This window comes from Tachypleus tridentatus, unplaced genomic scaffold, assembly GCF_004210375.1.
Source record: "Tachypleus tridentatus isolate NWPU-2018 unplaced genomic scaffold, ASM421037v1 Hic_cluster_2, whole genome shotgun sequence".
Taxonomy (NCBI): domain Eukaryota; kingdom Metazoa; phylum Arthropoda; class Merostomata; order Xiphosura; family Limulidae; genus Tachypleus; species Tachypleus tridentatus.
In genome coordinates, this window is record NW_027467782.1 from 28,997,477 (window position 1) to 29,017,436 (window position 19,960).

The 19,960-nt window shown below is 33.7% G+C and overlaps 1 protein-coding gene across 1 annotated transcript; it reads right to left on the minus strand.

Annotated features, from left to right (window-relative positions):
* Nucleotides 1-1,126: 1,126 nt before the first annotated feature.
* Nucleotides 1,127-19,810, minus strand: LOC143242983 (uncharacterized). Its single transcript, XM_076486595.1, has 2 exons — nt 16,715-19,810; nt 1,127-1,856 (listed from the first exon to the last, which is right to left on the minus strand). Exons 1-2 carry the CDS (start codon nt 16,868-16,870, stop codon nt 1,665-1,667), a joined length of 348 nt encoding a protein of 115 aa, XP_076342710.1. The 5' UTR covers nt 16,871-19,810; the 3' UTR covers nt 1,127-1,664.
* Nucleotides 19,811-19,960: the final 150 nt, after the last annotated feature.

Here is a 19,960-nt window from a genome sequence, read left to right on the forward strand (position 1 = left end):
CACAGTTCAAGTATAACCATCCTTATTCTCCAACTGCTGAACTATCTTGTGTCATATGTGGGTTTAAAAAATCAGGTAGAAAATGACAAGGCTCTGGCATAATTATCCCTAATTTCAAGTGTGAATAATTTACATAATTATAGCCATAATTGTTCAAAACAAGTGACAACAAATAAAGAATAATTAACACAGGTAGACAAATGTATTCACAAATATTGATATTTATCTTACTGAAATATCACCAGAAATAAAGTTTAGAAATACGTGAATATTAACACATGGAATAAATATTAAACCTTCTCCAATCCTCTACTTGTGTTTTGTAACCAGAATATCTGATTCATCAATTGTTCTTCAATAGTAGTAGCACACTTTATCACCTTACCAACCATTTGTACTACTACAAGAAAATAGCTTAAACATTTTAAAAGAAAAAGTTTATTTCTTGTTCTTTGGATTTTGAATTTCGCGCGAAACTACAAGAGAACTATCTTCGCTAGCCATCCCTAATTTAGCAGTGTAAGACTAGATGAGGGTAGCTAGTCATCACCACTCACCGCGAACTCTTGGGCTACTCTTTTATCAACGAATAGTGCGAATGACCGTCACCTTATAACGCCTCCACGGTCGAAAGGGCGAGCATGTTCGGTATGACAGGAAAAGAACTAAAAGGTATAGCAACATGAAAACTGTAAATGTTTGTATAAAAAGTAATACTGAATATGTCGGTCGACAGTTTATATGTTTTCTACATGACCTATTTATGACACCAGTTTGATTTCACAGACACCGTTTCACTTTTTCCAGCACACTTTGAAAACAAAACATTGTGTAATTTGTCGTAGTATTATCAAATGCTTGATGCCAACCATGATTTTAACTTCATGTTTGATTTCGAGGCTAAGTTCAGTTAATCCTGTTTTGAAAAAAATGCACGACTTTGGCAGTAGTGAAAAATAATTATTTACTATAAAAAGTGACTAATTATCCATTAAACAGCATGAATGTAGCAGCATCAATTGATGATGGCCACCATTTTAAGGTTAAAAGAAAACAGAGGTTTTGTGACAATAGCTCAACATTCAAATTCTTTATTTGATATAATTATACATCGTCAATTCCCAGATTATTTAAGTGTTTACTTGTTTCAGTTACTTAATTTGTGGTCTAAATACAAGAGGAAGTAATCTATTGAACACTTAACAAAATTTGGAAAGTATAATAATGAATGTAAATAAAAATGTTGACACAAAAACAAACAGACATGGTATGATTATTAGAGCTTATATGTTAAATGTAGACCTCCTTGCTTTTACTTGGGGTACAAAGATTGCCCAGTTGAATGTTCTTAGGTTCTTCTATCAGATAACTTCCTTCACCCTCTTCCGTCATGCGGTAAGCAATGTATGTCCCTACAAGAATCCAATTATTCGTTTAGCAACCAGAACAAAAAGTGTTTCACCTTTGCAGACTATCGGAATTGAACATTCATCTTCGTTTAGGTCCGTAATAATGGGCTCATTTTCAAACTCGTTGTCAACAGGAATGGCTGGTTTCACAAATGTTTCTTCTGTAAAAGGAAACAGACCTTTTATATCCGGTTTCTTACCAATTGGCGAAATATCTTGTGGGATTCTATTTTCGTTCTTAAATGCAAAACGACCTCACTGTTCGTTATTATTTGAGGCGTCAAGATGATGAACTGGATAATTTACGTGAGGACTTGGTCTTGCTTCTGGCAGATATTTTGTTGGGAGAAGCCTTGACACTTTGACTCCTGGATCTTCTGATACAGTTTTTATAACAGAGAGAAAAGTTGTCTCATCATCGCTTCCTCTTTCAACTGCATCACCATCCTTATAAATAGAATCTTTTATTGTTTCATAATCTGTATAAGTATTCCATTTTTGATTTAGAAGAGGTTTCCCAGTATCAAACACATCCTGGCCAAGTTTACGAATTCTACGAGCATTAACAATAATATTGCTTATGTTGCCACTAGTACAGTTATGGCTGATGATACCACACCCGTTTCCCCGTTTTAATAACATCAGTCGCTAAGACTCAAATATTTCAGTCTTAAAAGAAAAACGTTGAAAGTAAAATCATCAAGAAGTTAACTGCAAATACATACATACATTTTTATTTTTGTGCTATTCTCGATACAACGTTTTAGACAATATCCTTCTTCAGGTATCACTAACTAAACAGTAAATCCGTAAACGAAAACATTATAAATGGAAGGTCGTTTGATTGAGTAACAAATGAATATGTATAAGAATATTATAAACACTTGAAACAATAGGACGTAAAAACAAACAATATCTTTCAATATATTTATGTACACACACACACACACATATAGATACATCCAGATATAATTATTGTACATGCATGTGCCCATAAACACATCGGATATACATATATATCACTATATATATTATTATTTTAAAAACGTCGAATTGTTAGATACGTAATTCACTGTGTAAAGTCACTTAAATGTTCATAAACGCCCCCAGTGGCTCAGCCGTATGTCTGCGGACTTTCAACGCTAAAAACCAGGTTTCGATTCCCGTGGTGGGCAGAGTACAGATAGCCCATTCTGTAGCTTTATGCTTAATTCAAAACAACAACAACAGTGTTCGTAAAACTAAAGCGAGAAATGTTATTAAAATTGAAAGTTCATTGGTGAGAAAAGTTTTCAGGTAGAAACTTATTTTGTTTTATTGTAATTTACGGTTATGTTGGTTTGTATGGGCCTTCTTTAAAACAAGTGTACTGAAATGACCAAGGCTATAGTTGTGCAAATTGAGGTGTCTGGCCACTGGTTTTTGTGTGTTACAACTTATTGTATCTCTAAAATTTTCTGCTAATAACCAACTTGAGTCTCTTAAGTATAATTTTGCCGAACATCAGCAAATATACTGTTTGGTTAGCGACACCTGGAGAGGGCATTGCTCGAAACGTTGTATAGACAAGAGTATATGTTAATATACATATATATATATGTAGTATGTGTTAATATACATATATATATCTGTAGTATGTGTTAATATACATATATATATATCTGTATATATATATATATATATATATATCTGTAGTATATGTTAATATACATATATATAGTATGTAATATACATATATATATCTGTATATATGTTAATATACATATATATATCTGTAGTATATGTTAATATACATATATTATGTGTTAATATACATATATATATCTGAAGTGAATTTATTAACGGTTTTACCTTCGACACTTTTCTTTTATGTCTTTCAACAACCACTACGCGTAATTTCCTACACAATTTTATGAAACCTAATTTAGACTTAACATTCTTTAATCTAAGAATACTCTTAATCTGTTAGTCACCAACTTGTCTATATCTTTTGATGCACAAGCATACGTATGGAGGTATAAGAAAATTGTCAAAACCCTATCACTGTGTCCATAAAGTTTCAAGATGTTATAGTTGGATGTTGAATGATGCTGTAGAATTGAACATCGCACAGCACATTAATTATAAAATACAAGTCGACTTATTCACGATACTTTGCCAGCTTTTCGTTGTAACCTGTAACATTCAAAGTATTATGCGACACATATAAATGTGTCAGAACACACTTATTTTTCATCGTACCGCCCTACTGACGAATTTTGGTATTGAATGAAAGGACTCTGGGCTATAGATTTGTGAGTGTCAAATGGCATTTTTACGCATCCATAGTTTACGTGATATTTATATTTACCACAACACTTCATTGACGACATAAACCGATTTTATTGCCCTCTGTTATACAGTCTAACCATGGGACTATGACTACTTATAAACCAATAGAAATGGTATGATAAATAATGGACTTTCTTTCGATCTGTTCCGACTTTAATTAATAGAATGCTAAGGCGTGAAATGTGCATAGAAAGACTTTAAATGGAATACAAGTCTTTTTCTCCTTCTTTTCTCGATAAAAAAACTTGTTTGCAGCTCAAAGGAGTGTAATTACAGAAATAAATATACAGGTCATGGGTCCTATTTATCAAGTAACTTGAAATTAATCTTAAATCCCGTCTATCATTCTGTTAAAACATAAAAATGAAACATAAATTAGTATATACAATTTCATTAGCTTTACTAAGTTTTCTCTGTTAGCTTCACATAATTGTTCATACTGTTGTTTCTGCAACGTTAACCTGATAATTAGAGCAAAGTTGGCTCGTAAATTACGGAATCAAAGCCGTTGCCAAACGTACTCTTTACCCTTGGCAGTGAGGTGTTATAAAACGACAGTCAGTATCACTATTTGTTGATAAATCAGAGTGGCAGTAATTGTGTTGTCTTCCGTGTCGAATACTTTGGCTCAAAATTCAACAACTAATCTACCGAAACCATAAAGGTATTATTCATTACAACGTAAAACTTGTTTTTGTCAGTTGGAATTCATTAATATATCCTGTACTCTATTATCTTAAAATAAATTTACAATCAACTTCTCGAATTAATTAGCAAATACTCGCCTTTGACATTATGACATATTTTACTATAGAACCATAACCACACTTAAATTTGTGTTTCAGAAAGACGTTAGGAAACCATTTTTTACCATTCTTCGCACTGTTGAGGTTTGTTGTGTTTTAAAGGCGAAACACTGTTTGTTTTTGTTTTGTTTATGAATTTTGCACAAAACTACTCGAGGGCTATCTGTGCTAGCCGTCCCTAATTTAGCAGTGTAAGACTAGAGGGCAAGCAGCTAGTCATCACCACCCACCGCCAACTCTTGGGCTACTCTTTTACCAACGAATAGTGGGATTGACCGTCACTTATAACGCCCCCACGGCTGAAAGGGCGAGCCTGTTTGGCGCGACGGGAATGCGAATCCGTGACCCTCAGATTACGAGTCGCACGCCTTAACGCGCTTGGCCATGCCAGGTCAAGGTGAAACACAAAACCACATTTGTTGTATTAATTAAATTTCTTTTTAATTCATGTTAATAATTTTAATGTACTGAAATTGCTTAAAATGGTATCCTTAGTTTATGTTTTCGTTAAATTTTCTAATATTGCTTTGACACTGATATACAAGTTATATGACAAGGTAAGAATTATTTATGTTCACGACATCTGGTGTTAATACTTGTAAACACCGAATGAGAATCGCGTTATTCAGTCTTTTTTTCTTTGTTTTTTAGTTTCACAAAAAATGAATTAAATACTAGATATATATGATTGTTTCGATTTACAGGTGATGATTAAATTTTTCTCTCATGTTGTGTGTGCCGATATTGAATACAAAACCCTATGTATCACCCGTGACCCTACGAGCAAAGAAGTAATGGGAGTGTTACTAAACAAATTTATTTTATCTAACGATGGAAGTTTGAATAAGTAAAGCAAGTAAGAAGTGCTTTCTGTCTTTCTACGTAACTTTAAATAATAGAAATAAAATACAGTCTCCTTAAAAGTAAAAAAGGATTGGTTTGTTTCTAAATTTTGCACCTAGCTACACGAGAGCTATCTGCGCTAGCCGTCCCTAATTTAGCTGTGTAAAACGATATGAAAGACAATTAGTCATTATCACTCACAGCCAACTCTTGGGCTACTTTTCACCAACAAATAGTTAAATTGAGGGTAACATAACGTCTCCATGGCTGAACAAGTTTGGTGTGATGGGGATTAGAACCCGCGACCTTCAGATTATGTATCGACTGCCATTACCACTTGGCCGTGCCTGACCGTCGTCTAGTTTTCTCTCTTAAATATAATTTTTTATCAATTGAATTTGATAAATCAAAAAACAGGAAAGTTATCGATGAGTTATAAGCCTACAAAACATTGATCTCGTAGTGGCACATGAACAAAGCACTGTTACAAAATTATATAAAGAATGGTGTTACAAATAAAAACAGGAAAGTTATCAAAGAACGTAAAATTCAGAAACAATGATCACGTTGTGACACCCGAACAGAACATTGTTACTGTTACTCAACAGAAGGATGACGCGGCACACACTTTAACACAAGCACATTATTGAGGCACAAAATTCTTTTCCTCACTCCATCATTTTATATTTGCTTGACTAGGTTACCAATCGTTGCTTTGGTTAACTTACCGAGATTTTAATTTACCAAAAAATTATCAATACATATTTACTTAAACACAATGAAAAGTATATCATGCTTGTGTTTTATACGACAGTGTTATAATATATATTAGTATAGATATTTGGATATTACTATCAAATGTTAGCACAATTTCTCTATATCTATGCCCATTCTAGGTATCTCAGCCTACATATATGAAAACAACTCACTTAGAAACGGCTGTACTATAGCGGGAAAAATATATAACAGAGGAAACTACGGATCGTGTTTAGCAACATATTACGATTCAACATTGACCTTCCAGTTACCAATCTTAAACTCTTAGCTTCTATACACATAGTCGTGCATTATGAGAAAAAAATGTAACAAAGAAAATAGGTAAACTTGTTCAGTGTTACAAAATGAGTACACCAGGTTCACACCCAGATCATAAGAACAAGGTTTTGTGATTCTCCTGTTCATTTATCATAACTTTTCCGTGATGGAGACGTTGGTATTTTTAGTTATTTTTCATTTTCTTTCAGAGCGCTAAGCTACAAATTGTTTTGTCTGCATTTTGTCCACTGTGGGAAACCGAACCCCGCATTTAAGTATTGTGAGGGCGTAAAACTCATGAAAACTATAAAAAAGAGACAAATGGAATTTCTAGGACACATCTGTAGGAAGAATGGGATAGAGAAACAGATGCTATGTGGAGAAATAGAAGGGAGGAAAAGCAGAGGGTGTCAAAGAACTAAATATATCGACAGCCTCAATAACTATGTCACCAAGAACTCAATGAGCAACGCCGAGTTGATAAGGAGCACTAACAACAGAGAAGTCTGGCATGCCATGGTCGTCGATGTCTGCCGCAGATTTGACACATCATTTGACAAGAAGAAGAGGGCGTAAACTTGTTGTTGTTTCACTGGAGACTTTTTTCTTAACACGTTGTTAAAGTAACTTTTGGTTAACTTCAGGTATTGAATTCCACGTCGCAAAAGTATATATATTTGTAATACAGCTTAAATTGTTCAGTAGCATATTACAGCTATTCTAGTCCGAAAGTACATACTGACACTAGGTTACATCAAGTCTCAATTAATAGGTAACTAGACTCTAAACTATCCACAACGCTTTTTGGTACGCAAAAGCAATTTTTTTCACAATACTTTGCGCAATTATGTACAATAAAATGAACCTGGTTTCTAAGTTTACTTATTTTATATTCATAAGTAGGATGTAGGCCTGACATGGTCTGGTAATTATGGCGTTCAATTCGAGATATGTGGGTTGCACTACTCGTCACTGAACATGTTCGTCCTGTCAGCGTGAAAGCATTCTAACATTACGGTACATCTCATTATTCGGTGATAAAAAAAGTAGCCCAAGAGTTGACGGTGAGTATCGCTGACAAGTTGCCTTCCATTTAAACTTTCTCTAGTAAAGTAGGGACGGCTACCTGGAGAGGAGATGGACGCCCAAGAATCACCGATGGTACATTGGCTTCTAAGGTGCTCCAAAGACTGAAAGCACGCAAAGTGTCGGATGTTAACAAAAATATGTCACTTATTCTCTTATGTAACATATGCAAATTTTCTTGAAAATTGTACAGTGTCCAACGCCAACCCAATAAAAAGGCTCTATCTTTACTACTTAATATTGCAAGGGAACTTTTATTGTATCGATTTTTTATGTAGTTGTGCCGTTGAATTCGAAATTACTTCTAAGCAGGTTTTAACAGTTTCAGCAAACTATAACGTTTTAGGTATGTAGTGAACAGGTGGTTTGTAGTAGCTGAATCATAAAGAAATATTATTTTTTTAATAGTTCTCTGTAGTTTTCTTGTTCAGAAGTTATGTTAACCTACAAAAATTAAATGAAATATGAACTTATTTGCATCGTTGAAAAATTCAACATTTATATGATTACACTCACTTGTTCTCAAACACTGTCACATTGGATTTTATGTTTTTGCGAATATCTTATTGGTTTTAGTTTGTTTCACCATCGACTTGAAGGAGTGTATGGCGTTTCGAGTGAATTTGTTGGTTGACGGAAAAGTACCAGGAGACGTCTCTTTGAAATGTCTAATATTTTTCTCTTTTGTCGCCTCAGTGGCGTAACACGTGTGTATAGTACTGTGTAGTAATACATCTACATAATATACAATCCGGGTTCAGTGGAAAATGTTAAAATATGTTTACATCTTATAACGTCTTCGTTATTCAAGAACAAGGTGCTATTCATTTAGTAATATCTCACGTTATTACAACTACAACTAGCTCCATGTCTTTACAACCTGAACCAATGTTACATCTTTGGCTCTTACGTCCTTAGAAGTTAAACATTACTTACAACTATAACGTGCTTTTTATTTTCTGTATAACCACGACGAACCTTTACATCCCAACATATTGAACAGTAATCACACCTACAGTTTTAGTTCATTAGTCCTTACAATAACAAACAATTTTTAAGTACTTAAAAGTACAACTAGTCTATATGGTCTTACACTGCAATTATAGCTTTTATCGCTTTACAAGTACAACTGGACCATACATTCTTACGATTAGAGCTACAGCTTTTATCTACTTACAACTACAACTAACTTTTATCTCTTTAGAGCTGCAAATAAACCTCACATCGTTACAACCATAGCTAGATCTTTCGTCCTTACAACCACAACTAGACCATACATATTTACATCTGCAACTAGCCCTTCTGCTCCTGCTCCAACTCAACCTTACGTCCTTAAATCTGGAACTAGCTTTCATCTCTCCTTAACTGCAACTAAACCTTACGTCAATGTTTTTTGGTTATCCATTAAATGTGGAAGAGAGGAATAAAAGAAAAAGTTATTCCAGAAATTCCTTACTTTCCATGTATTTAATAATAATAGAAACCTATTGTTAAGGCATTGAATTATTTCTTTCAAATATACTGTGTCCAACTGGAGAAATTTAAAATTCATCTTTAGAACTGATCGTGATTATCTATAAACCCAGAAAAAGAAACAAAGAAGTAGAAGAAATAATTTTGTTGAATATAGTTTAGGCCTTTTAAGAAAACCACACATAATGCATTGCTGCCACGTTTCTATGGAAATGAAACTCTATGTCTTTAGTTTATTTTAGCGTGGTTTTCACTGATGTGAATAGTGCAGTTATATAGCTGACAACCATGGTTCTAATATATGTTACTATAAAGAGTCAAAACACAAATACAAAAATTATCTCACCGTTAAATTATAAGATCCTTGGTTCTTTTGGTAAAGTTTATTTTCTGCACTTTGATATTCATGTCTTCACACAGATTGTTTACCACCCAAACTAGCAGATTATAGACATTACATATTTTATAATAAACTAAGCCTTAATTACACACACACACACACATATAATATAACTACATTTTTCATGAGTTAGAAATAATGCATTTTAATGTATGTACATTGAATTTTCATAGGGAGTAGTTACTTTAAATACCTAAAAAGTGACAACAAAGACATGTCGCTCTCATTCATGACCTATGCACTGTTTTACATAACTACGTAACTATAGTTTTAATGAGAGAAGAAAACCAAGCCTTAATCACAGACACACGACGGATAGTGATAAAAGGAATATCGTATCAACAGTTCCTGTATTTTTATGCACTGTTTATTGGCGAACAAATGACGTGTTTGAATCTACTGGAAATCCACTTACTGACAAACCAACCGCTGGTTAGTACAATTAGAAAATAAAAGTTCCTATTTGAGATAAAATGAACTTAACGGGAAAATATGTTGAAGGAGTAGAGAGAATTATTTAGTTAAGTCTAGAGTTCCTTTTGTATGTTTGAAACTTTATAAAAAAATCATAAAACTGAAATAAATCTTAAACTCATGCCAATCACTATCTTGGGGTCGAATATTCGTATTGAATAGCAAAAGCGCGCTAACAGTGACTGACAGACTCAGAAACTGTTGAAACGATGCATCAAAATCGCGTGACGTCTATCACGCACATATATATACATATATGTAATTCAACTGCATTTTTCTAGAAATGAGAAATATTGCACTGTAAGATATATATATTGAATTACACTATGTAACACAACTTTTGTTCCTGGATAGTATCTGTTATTTCTTAATTGCTTATGTTGTAAAAGTACAGAAAATGGCCATTATTCCCTTCATACTTTACTCTTGTGACCTGGATAATGAAATATAGAAATTAACCTATTTTCAATGTAAAAACGGGCAAATTTGCACATTTTAATTAAATAAAGTCTGAATAAAACAACATATAAATCAATATTTACATGTACTTTTAAGATATGGTCTTTTAAGGACGTCCTGCAGCCAATTTTGCTGTAGTTCTTCACCACAGCCTTAACGAATTTTCACATACTTATCAACCTTGTAATTGCCCAAGAAGCCCCAAACCACTGCGACAAAGCTCCTTTTAGCTTTTTTTCCCTTCCAACTGAGCTTCTTGAGGAATTCTGGGCACTCCATTGTCTTTTATATTTGTGGTCCAACTAAGACACCAGATTTGACATTTGCTTCAGTCAGCTTAGGGAAGAAGTCTCGAAGGTACTTGAAGGCTGAAGACTCCTTATCAAGAGCTGTGATAAATTGTTTCATTAGACCCAATTTTATGTGAAATGGTGGGAGTAACACCTACTGGAGGTCCACTAGTGGCTCATACTTGATATTGTGCCTCCCCACAGTGAACTCCATTCATTGGGACCAGTGATTCCTGTTGCAGTGCGCTGCGGTGTCCCTGCTGTTCCAAAGGCAAAGATAACAGAAAAAACTGGGTAAAGCGTCCTTGGAGACCCATTAAAAATGCCACCATTTTGAAATATCCGATTGCCTCCCAGCCATATTAATCATACTTCAAGGCTTCTAGCAAGGTCTTGACGCTGTTGTATCCCTTTTTGAGGTGCACCGAATGAGCCAGGGGAAAAGACGGAAACTTATTCCCGTTATGGAGCAGCACAGCTTTGAGGCTTCAAGATGAGCTATCAACGAAGGGGTATCTCTCGTTCGGATTACTGGCAATTCCAATTGTCTCGCACAGACCGGGTACATTGGAGCAGAAGCAGCGCCCATCTTGACGAGTGAAGAAGCTTCCTTAGACTTGTGACTTGCACATTTTCATTCTTGACTATCCTTGTAGGTTCTACAACATTCTAGAAAGTTCTTGAAACTTCTTGTAAGTTCGAGAAAATTTTCTATCAGCTACTCAGTACTGAATCTACCTGGAATGTTGTCGAAAATGGGTAAATTTGAAAATTTCATTACCCTGGTCATAAAAGCAAAGTTTAAAGAGAAAAATAGGTCTTTTCCATTTAATTTAGGCATAAGTAATTGGGAAATAGCACTTTCTGCCCAGAAACAAGAAAAAGTATAAAAATATTTTCCATAGTGATATTTGTCACCTTATATATTCATATAATGTTCACAATCGGAGTTTCAAAAAGTGCAATATATTCCATGTTTGTAAAAAATTAATAATTATAGTGACAATTATTACCCTTTATTCAAAATGATTATATCTGCCTTATAACTTTGTCGCCAATAATACATCCAATACATCCAATTGGTGGATGTATGACAAATGGAATATTACTGGCCCGTGTTTCTGGTTTTCTGTGCGCCGTAAGTGATAGCGCTAACGTAAGCAAACGTCGTCTTTGCTCGGAAATGATTCATCAAATGAATTGACTCATTCAGGAAAGGAGGTTTGACTAGATTACAGACGCGTCTCTCATTATTTGTCATTTAATTAAAGTTTATGAGAAAACACATTTTACAAAAAACAAAGAAAAGAAATATAAGGCATAAAACAATTTGTTTCTTTGTCTTCTGTGCTCTACTAACTACAGTATTAAATCCCGATATTTATCGTTATAATTTTTAAAACTTACCTTTAAGCCGTTGGGGACTTGAATATGTATCGTTCCTAAACAACAAAAGTATCGTCTGATTCTTGGGTCAACTTTGGTGCTTATGTTGAATGCTTAATATTCATGTTGATTTATTACAAAGGCTTACTTTTTTTGACAGCTGCGATGATATAACAGCAAAATAGTTTAATTCAGAAGTTTAGAACATTGAGTTGAAGGTGAAAGTATTAGCTTGTAAACTAGTTTCCAACAAAGCCTTACGTTATGTTTTTATACTAAATTAGAAGGAAACCTATTGATGGCAGGTAATGTATGTTAACATAAAAATATAGATGTTGATGACTTGTGTACGATACTATAGTAAGTCGTTAAAATAATAGTAATTGAATAAACGTGATTTATTGTACACATCGCACTGAGTAAGATCAAAGCCTCTTAAGAATGGAAATTCTATAATTTAGCACTGAAATTTTAACAACTTGAATGAGTAAATTTTAACTAAAATATTCTACTTTCAGGACAATTTAAATGGTAAGGAAATGTAATTAATTTAATGATAAGCATCCTTTTATGATGATTTAACAATCATTAATTCAAAGAATTAATCATAAGTTATTTAATTAATTAGAACTAAGCATCTTGTGTAGAACAATGAATTTAATTATTAGTGCTTAATTATAGACATGATGACACATGTATTGTATAATGCATGGCTTTCTAGAGACACATTTTTTTCTTTGTGGTATCATTATGTAACCTTCATTATGGCAGCCTGTCTTGGCAACATAGCAACGCACACTGTGGTGACAAAATTTGATACTATGACAACATGGTCACCTGACATGGCGGCATAGCAACTCACCCCTAACAACACGCTCCCTGTGCGAAACTTGGTACTATTGCCTCGTCATTGACATTGAGTTCCTGTAGACCAGGGTTAATCGGCTGGTCCACTTGGGCTAGGATCAACCGAGTACTAGTGTTGTCAATTCAACATCTACTCCGGTCTTTTAGAACTATAACTAGACCTATATATGTGTTTCTCATAACTGACTTAAATATTACGTCTTTGTTTTCAGGTATTCCTCTCAGAAGTTTGATGGTTTTTGATGACGAATCTCGACCTGCAGAGCTCCAGGTTTGCAATCCAATAGGAGAAACTAATTGAGATGATACAGTTTATCCTTGTCTTTTCTTTGAAATTATCGAACGAACCCATTGACCAATGTTTCTTTTAATTCAAATTTAATATCCGTAGAAAGTTACCGTAAATCGATTAAGAACAGACAGAGCTAATGATAACTTTCATACAGGTACATATACTAATCTGTTTTCATTAAATCAATCTTAAACGATAATTAGTTTCAGATTTCCTGTGTAGTGGTGTTTACAGTGTTTGCGAACGTGTTTTTAATTGTAAAAATCATTTTGTCGAACCAAAAACAAATGGTGGTATATCATTGTGTTTATTCGTGATTGATTACAATATAAAATATTTTTTTGTTTTGAATTCCGCGCACAACTACTCGAAGGCTTTCTACGCTATCCCTCCCTAATTTTGCAGCGTAAGACAACAGAGAAAGCAACTAGTCATCACCACGCATCGCCGAACAGTAAGATTGACCGTCACATATAACGCCCCAATGGCTGAAAGGACGAGCATGTTTAGTGGGACGGGAATTCGAACCCGCGATCCTCGAATTACGAGTCGAGTGCCTTAACCATCTGGCCATGCCGGGCCGCTGTAGAAACTTGCTCACGGCTCTTTAAATTCTGTAATAGTGGAGTTAAAAATAGATGTATTTGCCAAGATTTTTCTAGATTACACTTTTTATACAGAAGTATTTGTAAAGTGTTTTGATTGCAGCATCCTTACTTTGAAACATAACTTATTTCAGTTATAATTGATCAAATTAAAACGCGCATGATCATAAAATCATCTTATTTATTCCTGTGGTAAGCGATCTCTTTTGAAATATAATTATTAACATGTGAGTTTTGAGAAACGTATCTTATTACTTTTTATACACAACGTATCTCGTTACGTCCGTTGTGTCGGTTCATTTTGCAGATGAGAAGAAGAGGGCTGGTTAAAATATACGATGGTTGTTTGATGACAGCGGCAAATTGTTTGTGTTACTTTCTCAGCTTTGATGCAAAGGTTATTTGACGGTAAAACATTAAATATAGAACAAAGAAACCTAAAATGTTTCGAGTGTTTAATAAACAACAACTGTACAATTGTTTGGTAAGAGCATTGAAACTTAAACAATGGGATCCAGTTATTCATTTTTTTCGTTATTTTGAAATACGCGCAAAGCTACTCGAGGGCTATATGTGCTAGCCGTCTCTAATTTATCAGTGTAAGACTAGAGGGAAGGCAGCTAGTTATCACCACCCACCGCCAACTCTTGGGCTAGTCTGATTTTTTATTCCAAAACAAACAATCTATATATGTATACCAGTACATGAGCATTGATGATAAAAGGGTCGGAGTAAATTCATCCCATTCTGACCCTAAAGTAGTAACTAACACCAACCAACACTGCATGACCATATGATACCCAAATCCCAAGAGAGAGAACAATACGCAGTGCTGTATTTATTCTCGAATTTTGCCTTTTTCATTGACACGTATAACACTAACTTTCGACAGCTGAAGATATCTACTTAGATCAAAATTAAAGATTTGTTTCTTTGTTTTTTTAATTTCGCACAAACCTACACGAGGGCTACCTGCGCTAGCCGTCCCTAATTTAGCAGTGTAAGACAAGACGGAAGGCAGCTAGTCATCATCACCCACCGCCAACTCTTGAGCTACTCTTTTACCAACGAATAGTGGGATTTACCGTACCATTATATAGCCACGACGGTTGAAAGGACGAGCATGTTTGGTGCGACGGGAATTCAAACCCGCAACCATCAAGTTACGAGTCGAACGCCTTAAGCCACCTGGCCATGTCAGGCCCAAAATTAAAGATATACTCAGTAATAGATATTAACTACTTAATAAAATAAGCTGTTCAAGGCGTCGAGTTTAATATCTTCACGTGTAACTTTTGTTTGTGCGGGCATTGCGGTTATTACAGCACCTAGTGCTATAAAAATAAATGCCTGTAAAATAATTTCATCTTCACTAGAATTTAATGTCTGCTTGCAGTAAAATGTAATCGTTTTATGTAACGAAGGTAATAAAATTTTCCTAATTTCTGTGTCGCTAAGAAACTAAATCATTGTTAATAATATTAATATTGTAACCACGTGTTTCTATAATGCTCAGAGGCAACAGAGATACTAGACAAATAATGTATTATAAAAATTTACATATTAAACGCCAAAAACTGACATAGTACAGAAACTAGAAGGTGGAACATTTGTGGTAACACAACAGAACTACAATTCAATTTGGAAACAGCTTTGATTTGAATTCAAAGTATACAAATTTAAAAGGAGATGGAAAAAATCCAAAGATTATGTCTGTGTTTGTTTTTCTTACAGCAAATCCACATCGGGCTATCTGCTTAGCCCACAGAAGGTTAAAGGTTACGCGATTTTTATTACAAAATATTGTTGTTTGACAATAATGCTTGTTAGATAATCACAATTATTGTTGTAAAAGTTCTTTAAACAACTCGCCTGGCAGGTATATTATATAACTTAAGAGCAAACAAAAACGGGCTACGTCAGTTTATATATTTTAGGCAAAAGCCCTTGGTCTGATACAAATCTGTATATACAAGTCCCATATACAAGAGTCGTTCAGTTTAACAGTAGAAGATTGGCTTAAATTATAGTGAATAAAATCATTAAACGCGTAATTTTCGCTTACTGTTAAAGTGTTATTATTGTAACAGTTACAAAACATCAAATATATGACATTACATGATTTATGATATAATGAGTGATTAATCTTTAAAGCTATCCAAGTGTTGTGTGGTTACTCGCGGTAGGGCAAACAGGACTTCATATTGTATCTACAGAAATATTGAATGCAAGCTAACGAGGTCATAACTTCATTAAACATGTCACTGGTTAGATTTCATTTGGAATATTGTGTTCAGTTTTTGGTTTGAATTTCGCGCAAAGCAGTACGAGGGCTATCTGTGTTAACCGTCCTTAATTTAGCAGTGTAAGACAAAAGGGAAAGCAGCTAGTCAACATCACTCACCGTCAACTCTTAGGCTACTCTTTTTCCAACGAATAGTGGGATTAAGCGCTACATTATAAAACCCCACGGCTGAAAGAGCGAGCATATTGGGTGTGAAAGATTCAAACCTGCGCCCCTCCGCTTACGAGTCGAGTGCCTTAACCACCCGGCCTATTGGTTACTACGGTACCTGGGATAGAGGGGGTTGTCATATAAGGAGAGGCTGAAATATAAAAGTTTGATTGATCTTTGGATGTTGTAGTGGCAGTAAATATAAGTGAGTTCAAAAGAAAGCTTCATTAGTATATGAATGATAAGGGTTGGTTTTAAATCTTTTTACTTATGGAACAGCCGAGGTGGACCAACAGGTTACATGTTTTCCCAAAACGTTGTGTTAATAGTCATGTCGTTTATGTATCAAATTCCAAAATCTTTATAGTAAGAAAAGTAATAAATTGTTCAAAAAAGAAATATTATAATCATGTTATTAAAAATTATTAGTCGCTAGATTTATAATTAAAGAGTCAAACTGTAAGTTTATTTAAACTAACTGTATTAGTTATACTCATACTGACCAAATTGTAGACAAGGTTGGCTGCTTTATTTGTAAGCTGCCTTGTCACGTCTGCTGAGAGGTGTGAAATTCTTCGTTGAACTGTCATATGATTCAAAGCCACCGTCTGTAGCTTGCGAACTGCTTTCGGACATAATTTTTCCGATGCAGTAATCATACGGTGAACGGTCGGCCAGATTTCGCTGTCATCAACGAAATATCGTAACTGACCTCACATGCTGCACCTAAATCTGCTGACTGCGGTCACCAGTTCTAAACTTATTGAACCATCTTTGACACTTCTCCACATTCAGAATGTCATTGTTGTACACATCTTGAATGGTTCTTCAGTAGCACTCTTTCATTTTCTGAAGTTGTAAAACATTATATTCTTTATGTGCTCCTCTGACACCTCCATGATAATTGGGGCTTGTAAAATAAATAAAACAAAAATTAGTAAAAAAACAAATTGGTTTACTCTGAATATTGTTATTTCATCCCATATAACTTGTGACTTTGAGAATAACTTCATTTAGCCAAGAAATATGCATTTACATTTATTCTATCCCAAAAAATAACATTACTTATGGGATGATTTAATATGTGTATAAAAAAAAAACTATTCCATGCAAAAAGAATACTAATAACTTGTACACACACACATATAAAAGTTAGTGTATGCTTTTGCTAGTAGGAATTACTACCTGTTTGCTCTATTTCTATACATTTCTTCAATAGCAGATGTATTTATCATAGTATGTTATTGTTAAATACCTGATAGATATATATATAATAAAATTATTATGAGTTGCACATCTTTCATATCAAACTTGCCAATTTATGTTGCTATGAATGAAATTTACTATATAATGCCTTGAGGAGGAAGTTACACTAGAACCTTACCAATTAGTTCTTCAGGTAAAAAAGAGAAAATGACAGAGGTACAATGTCGTTCATTATGAAAATAATGATATAAATTATGTTAGTGGGTTATGTCAATTTTCGTAAAGAAAGACCATTTATGGATATTTATGGAAATATGATTATAATGAAGATGTCATTCTATCTTTTTTAATACTTTTTAGATCCATGAGTGAAAGAAAAATAAAAAAATCCACTAAAAAACGTACATTCTAAATGTAAATGATATTATTATCAGTACTGGTAACTTGTAATAGAAAACAAATATTTTAAAAATGGTGATGATGAAGTTTAAATTGTTTATAATAATTAATGGAGAATTTCACCAATTGTTTGAGAAACAAGTAGAAAATCTTATTTTTTGCTCTTCAAGTTTAGTTCCAAAGTAAAGAACATTCTGTAATATCTTGTATCACTGATAAAATTGGGAATTATTCAAGAAATTACAGTAAGACTCTTGTAAGACTGTTAATGAGTCGAGAGTTAATTTTTTTGTAATGTTATTTTTTGATGCTTTTTATGATAAAGCATATGTAACATTTTTGTCAGTAGAAATTTCAAGCTTGAAAACATTTTCTTACAGAGGAATGGTTAAGTATGAATCCCTATAGATTCTTTCACAATGCAAGTCAAATTTACAGTACTCTAACTTTGCCCTTGTTTATACAAATTGTGTTGGTAGAGAGTTGTAGTTTAATTCATTTATCAGCCTATCTTTATAATTCTCTTCCCTGTAACATGTGTTAACTTGTAGTACAGAAGTGTGGAAATGTGTTAGGACAAAGTCAAAAATAGATTTCAGGTTGTCCCAAAAGAACAATAGAAGGTGAATCCCATATTAAACATCAATATTTTATTGTTATTCTAACTCAGCACAACTGAAATATAGTTAGAGTGATTGATTAAGGAAACAGTTAACATTTTGTTGTCTCTCTTTTGCTTTAATTACTGTAGATGGTTGTTCTGGTATTATTGTAAGATATTTAATGAAAGTGTCCTTTGATATTTTACTTCAAGCGTTCCTGACATTCACTCACATAAAGCTTCTTTGCAAGTAACTCTTGATTTGTCAAGTTTTTAATCATTCAAATCTCAAATCTGCTCAATTGGGTTGAGATTGGGGATCTTTGGGAGGTAATTGCATTATTTGAATGATTTCAGCAGCTTAATTTATAGCTAAGTAATTTCATCGTAGGTTGTATGAGCATTTCAGGTCATTATAATCTTGCTAATAGAATGCTTTACCAATAACATGCAAACTACAGGGTATACCCTACTGGATCAATACATCATTGTACTTGTGCTGGTCTTTTATTCCATATCTTTTGCAGATGTTTTCTATCACTTCAGCAGAAAAATATCCCTAAATTATCACACTGCTTCTACCATACTTTGTGGCAGGTACTATGCATTGAGATAAGTATCTTTCTACTGTCTTCAGCCAGATGTGTTACCTACACTTTGACCCAAATATTTCAAAGTTGGACTCATCCATCCGTAACATCTTTTTCCAATTATTATCAGTCCAGTTTTTGTATTTTTCAGCAAAATTAAATCTTGCCAATATTTGGATATCAAAGTAAATGTTTTTTAACTGATACACAACCAAATATTCCATTATCAGTGAGTCTTCTAGATTCTGTAGACCTGGACACCTTTCTGTTATTTAATATATGTTCATTTATATCATGTCTGACATCATTGACAGTCTTCACTTTGTACTGAAGGCAGAGTAAACAAAGATACTTAACATCAATATCATTGAGTTTATGTTTTCTACCTCTTCCATTCCTATGTTCAGATATTCCTGTCTTGGCCTCAAGGATGTTCTTGACAGTGTTTTGGGAACAATTCAAGTCTGCAGCAATTTGTTGGAGAGCCCAAAGAGAATCACGTAAAGATCTTATACAAAGTCTCTGATCTTTGCTTTTGTGGCTGTGGTATGACAACAAAACTTAATATATACTGTTAAACCCTGTTTATTGTTTCTGATGTCCAGGACTTGTTTACTTATTCCATCTGATACTGTTGCTGTCAACGTCTCTTTCAATTTGTGATTTTAAACATTTTGAAAACTTTCTGTAGATGTAGAAAGCATTTTTTATCACTATTTGCATTAGTATTTTGGATATTTAAAGTTGTTAATTCAAGAATGCTGGACAGTTGAGACCTTATTTAAATTAGATATAATTAAGCTATAACATGTTATTCCTGAAGTGTGTGACTTATCCACATTATAACAAATACATCAAATATAAGTAAATAAATTTGGAACTAATTATCCTTTATTATTTTTATGTGGAAAATAATATTTTACACAATTTATAATATTTTTATTTGAATGTGA

Bases quoted from the DNA above. Each gene is read 5' to 3' on its own strand.
- LOC143242983 (XM_076486595.1), bottom strand. From the start codon at position 16,870: ATGATTACTGCATCGGAAAAATTATGTCCGAAAGCAGTTCGCAAGCTA. The intron at 1,857-16,714 runs GTCAGTATGAGT...TCTATTTATAAG, and splicing joins CCAACCTTGTCTACAATTTG to GATGGTGATGCAGTTGAAAG.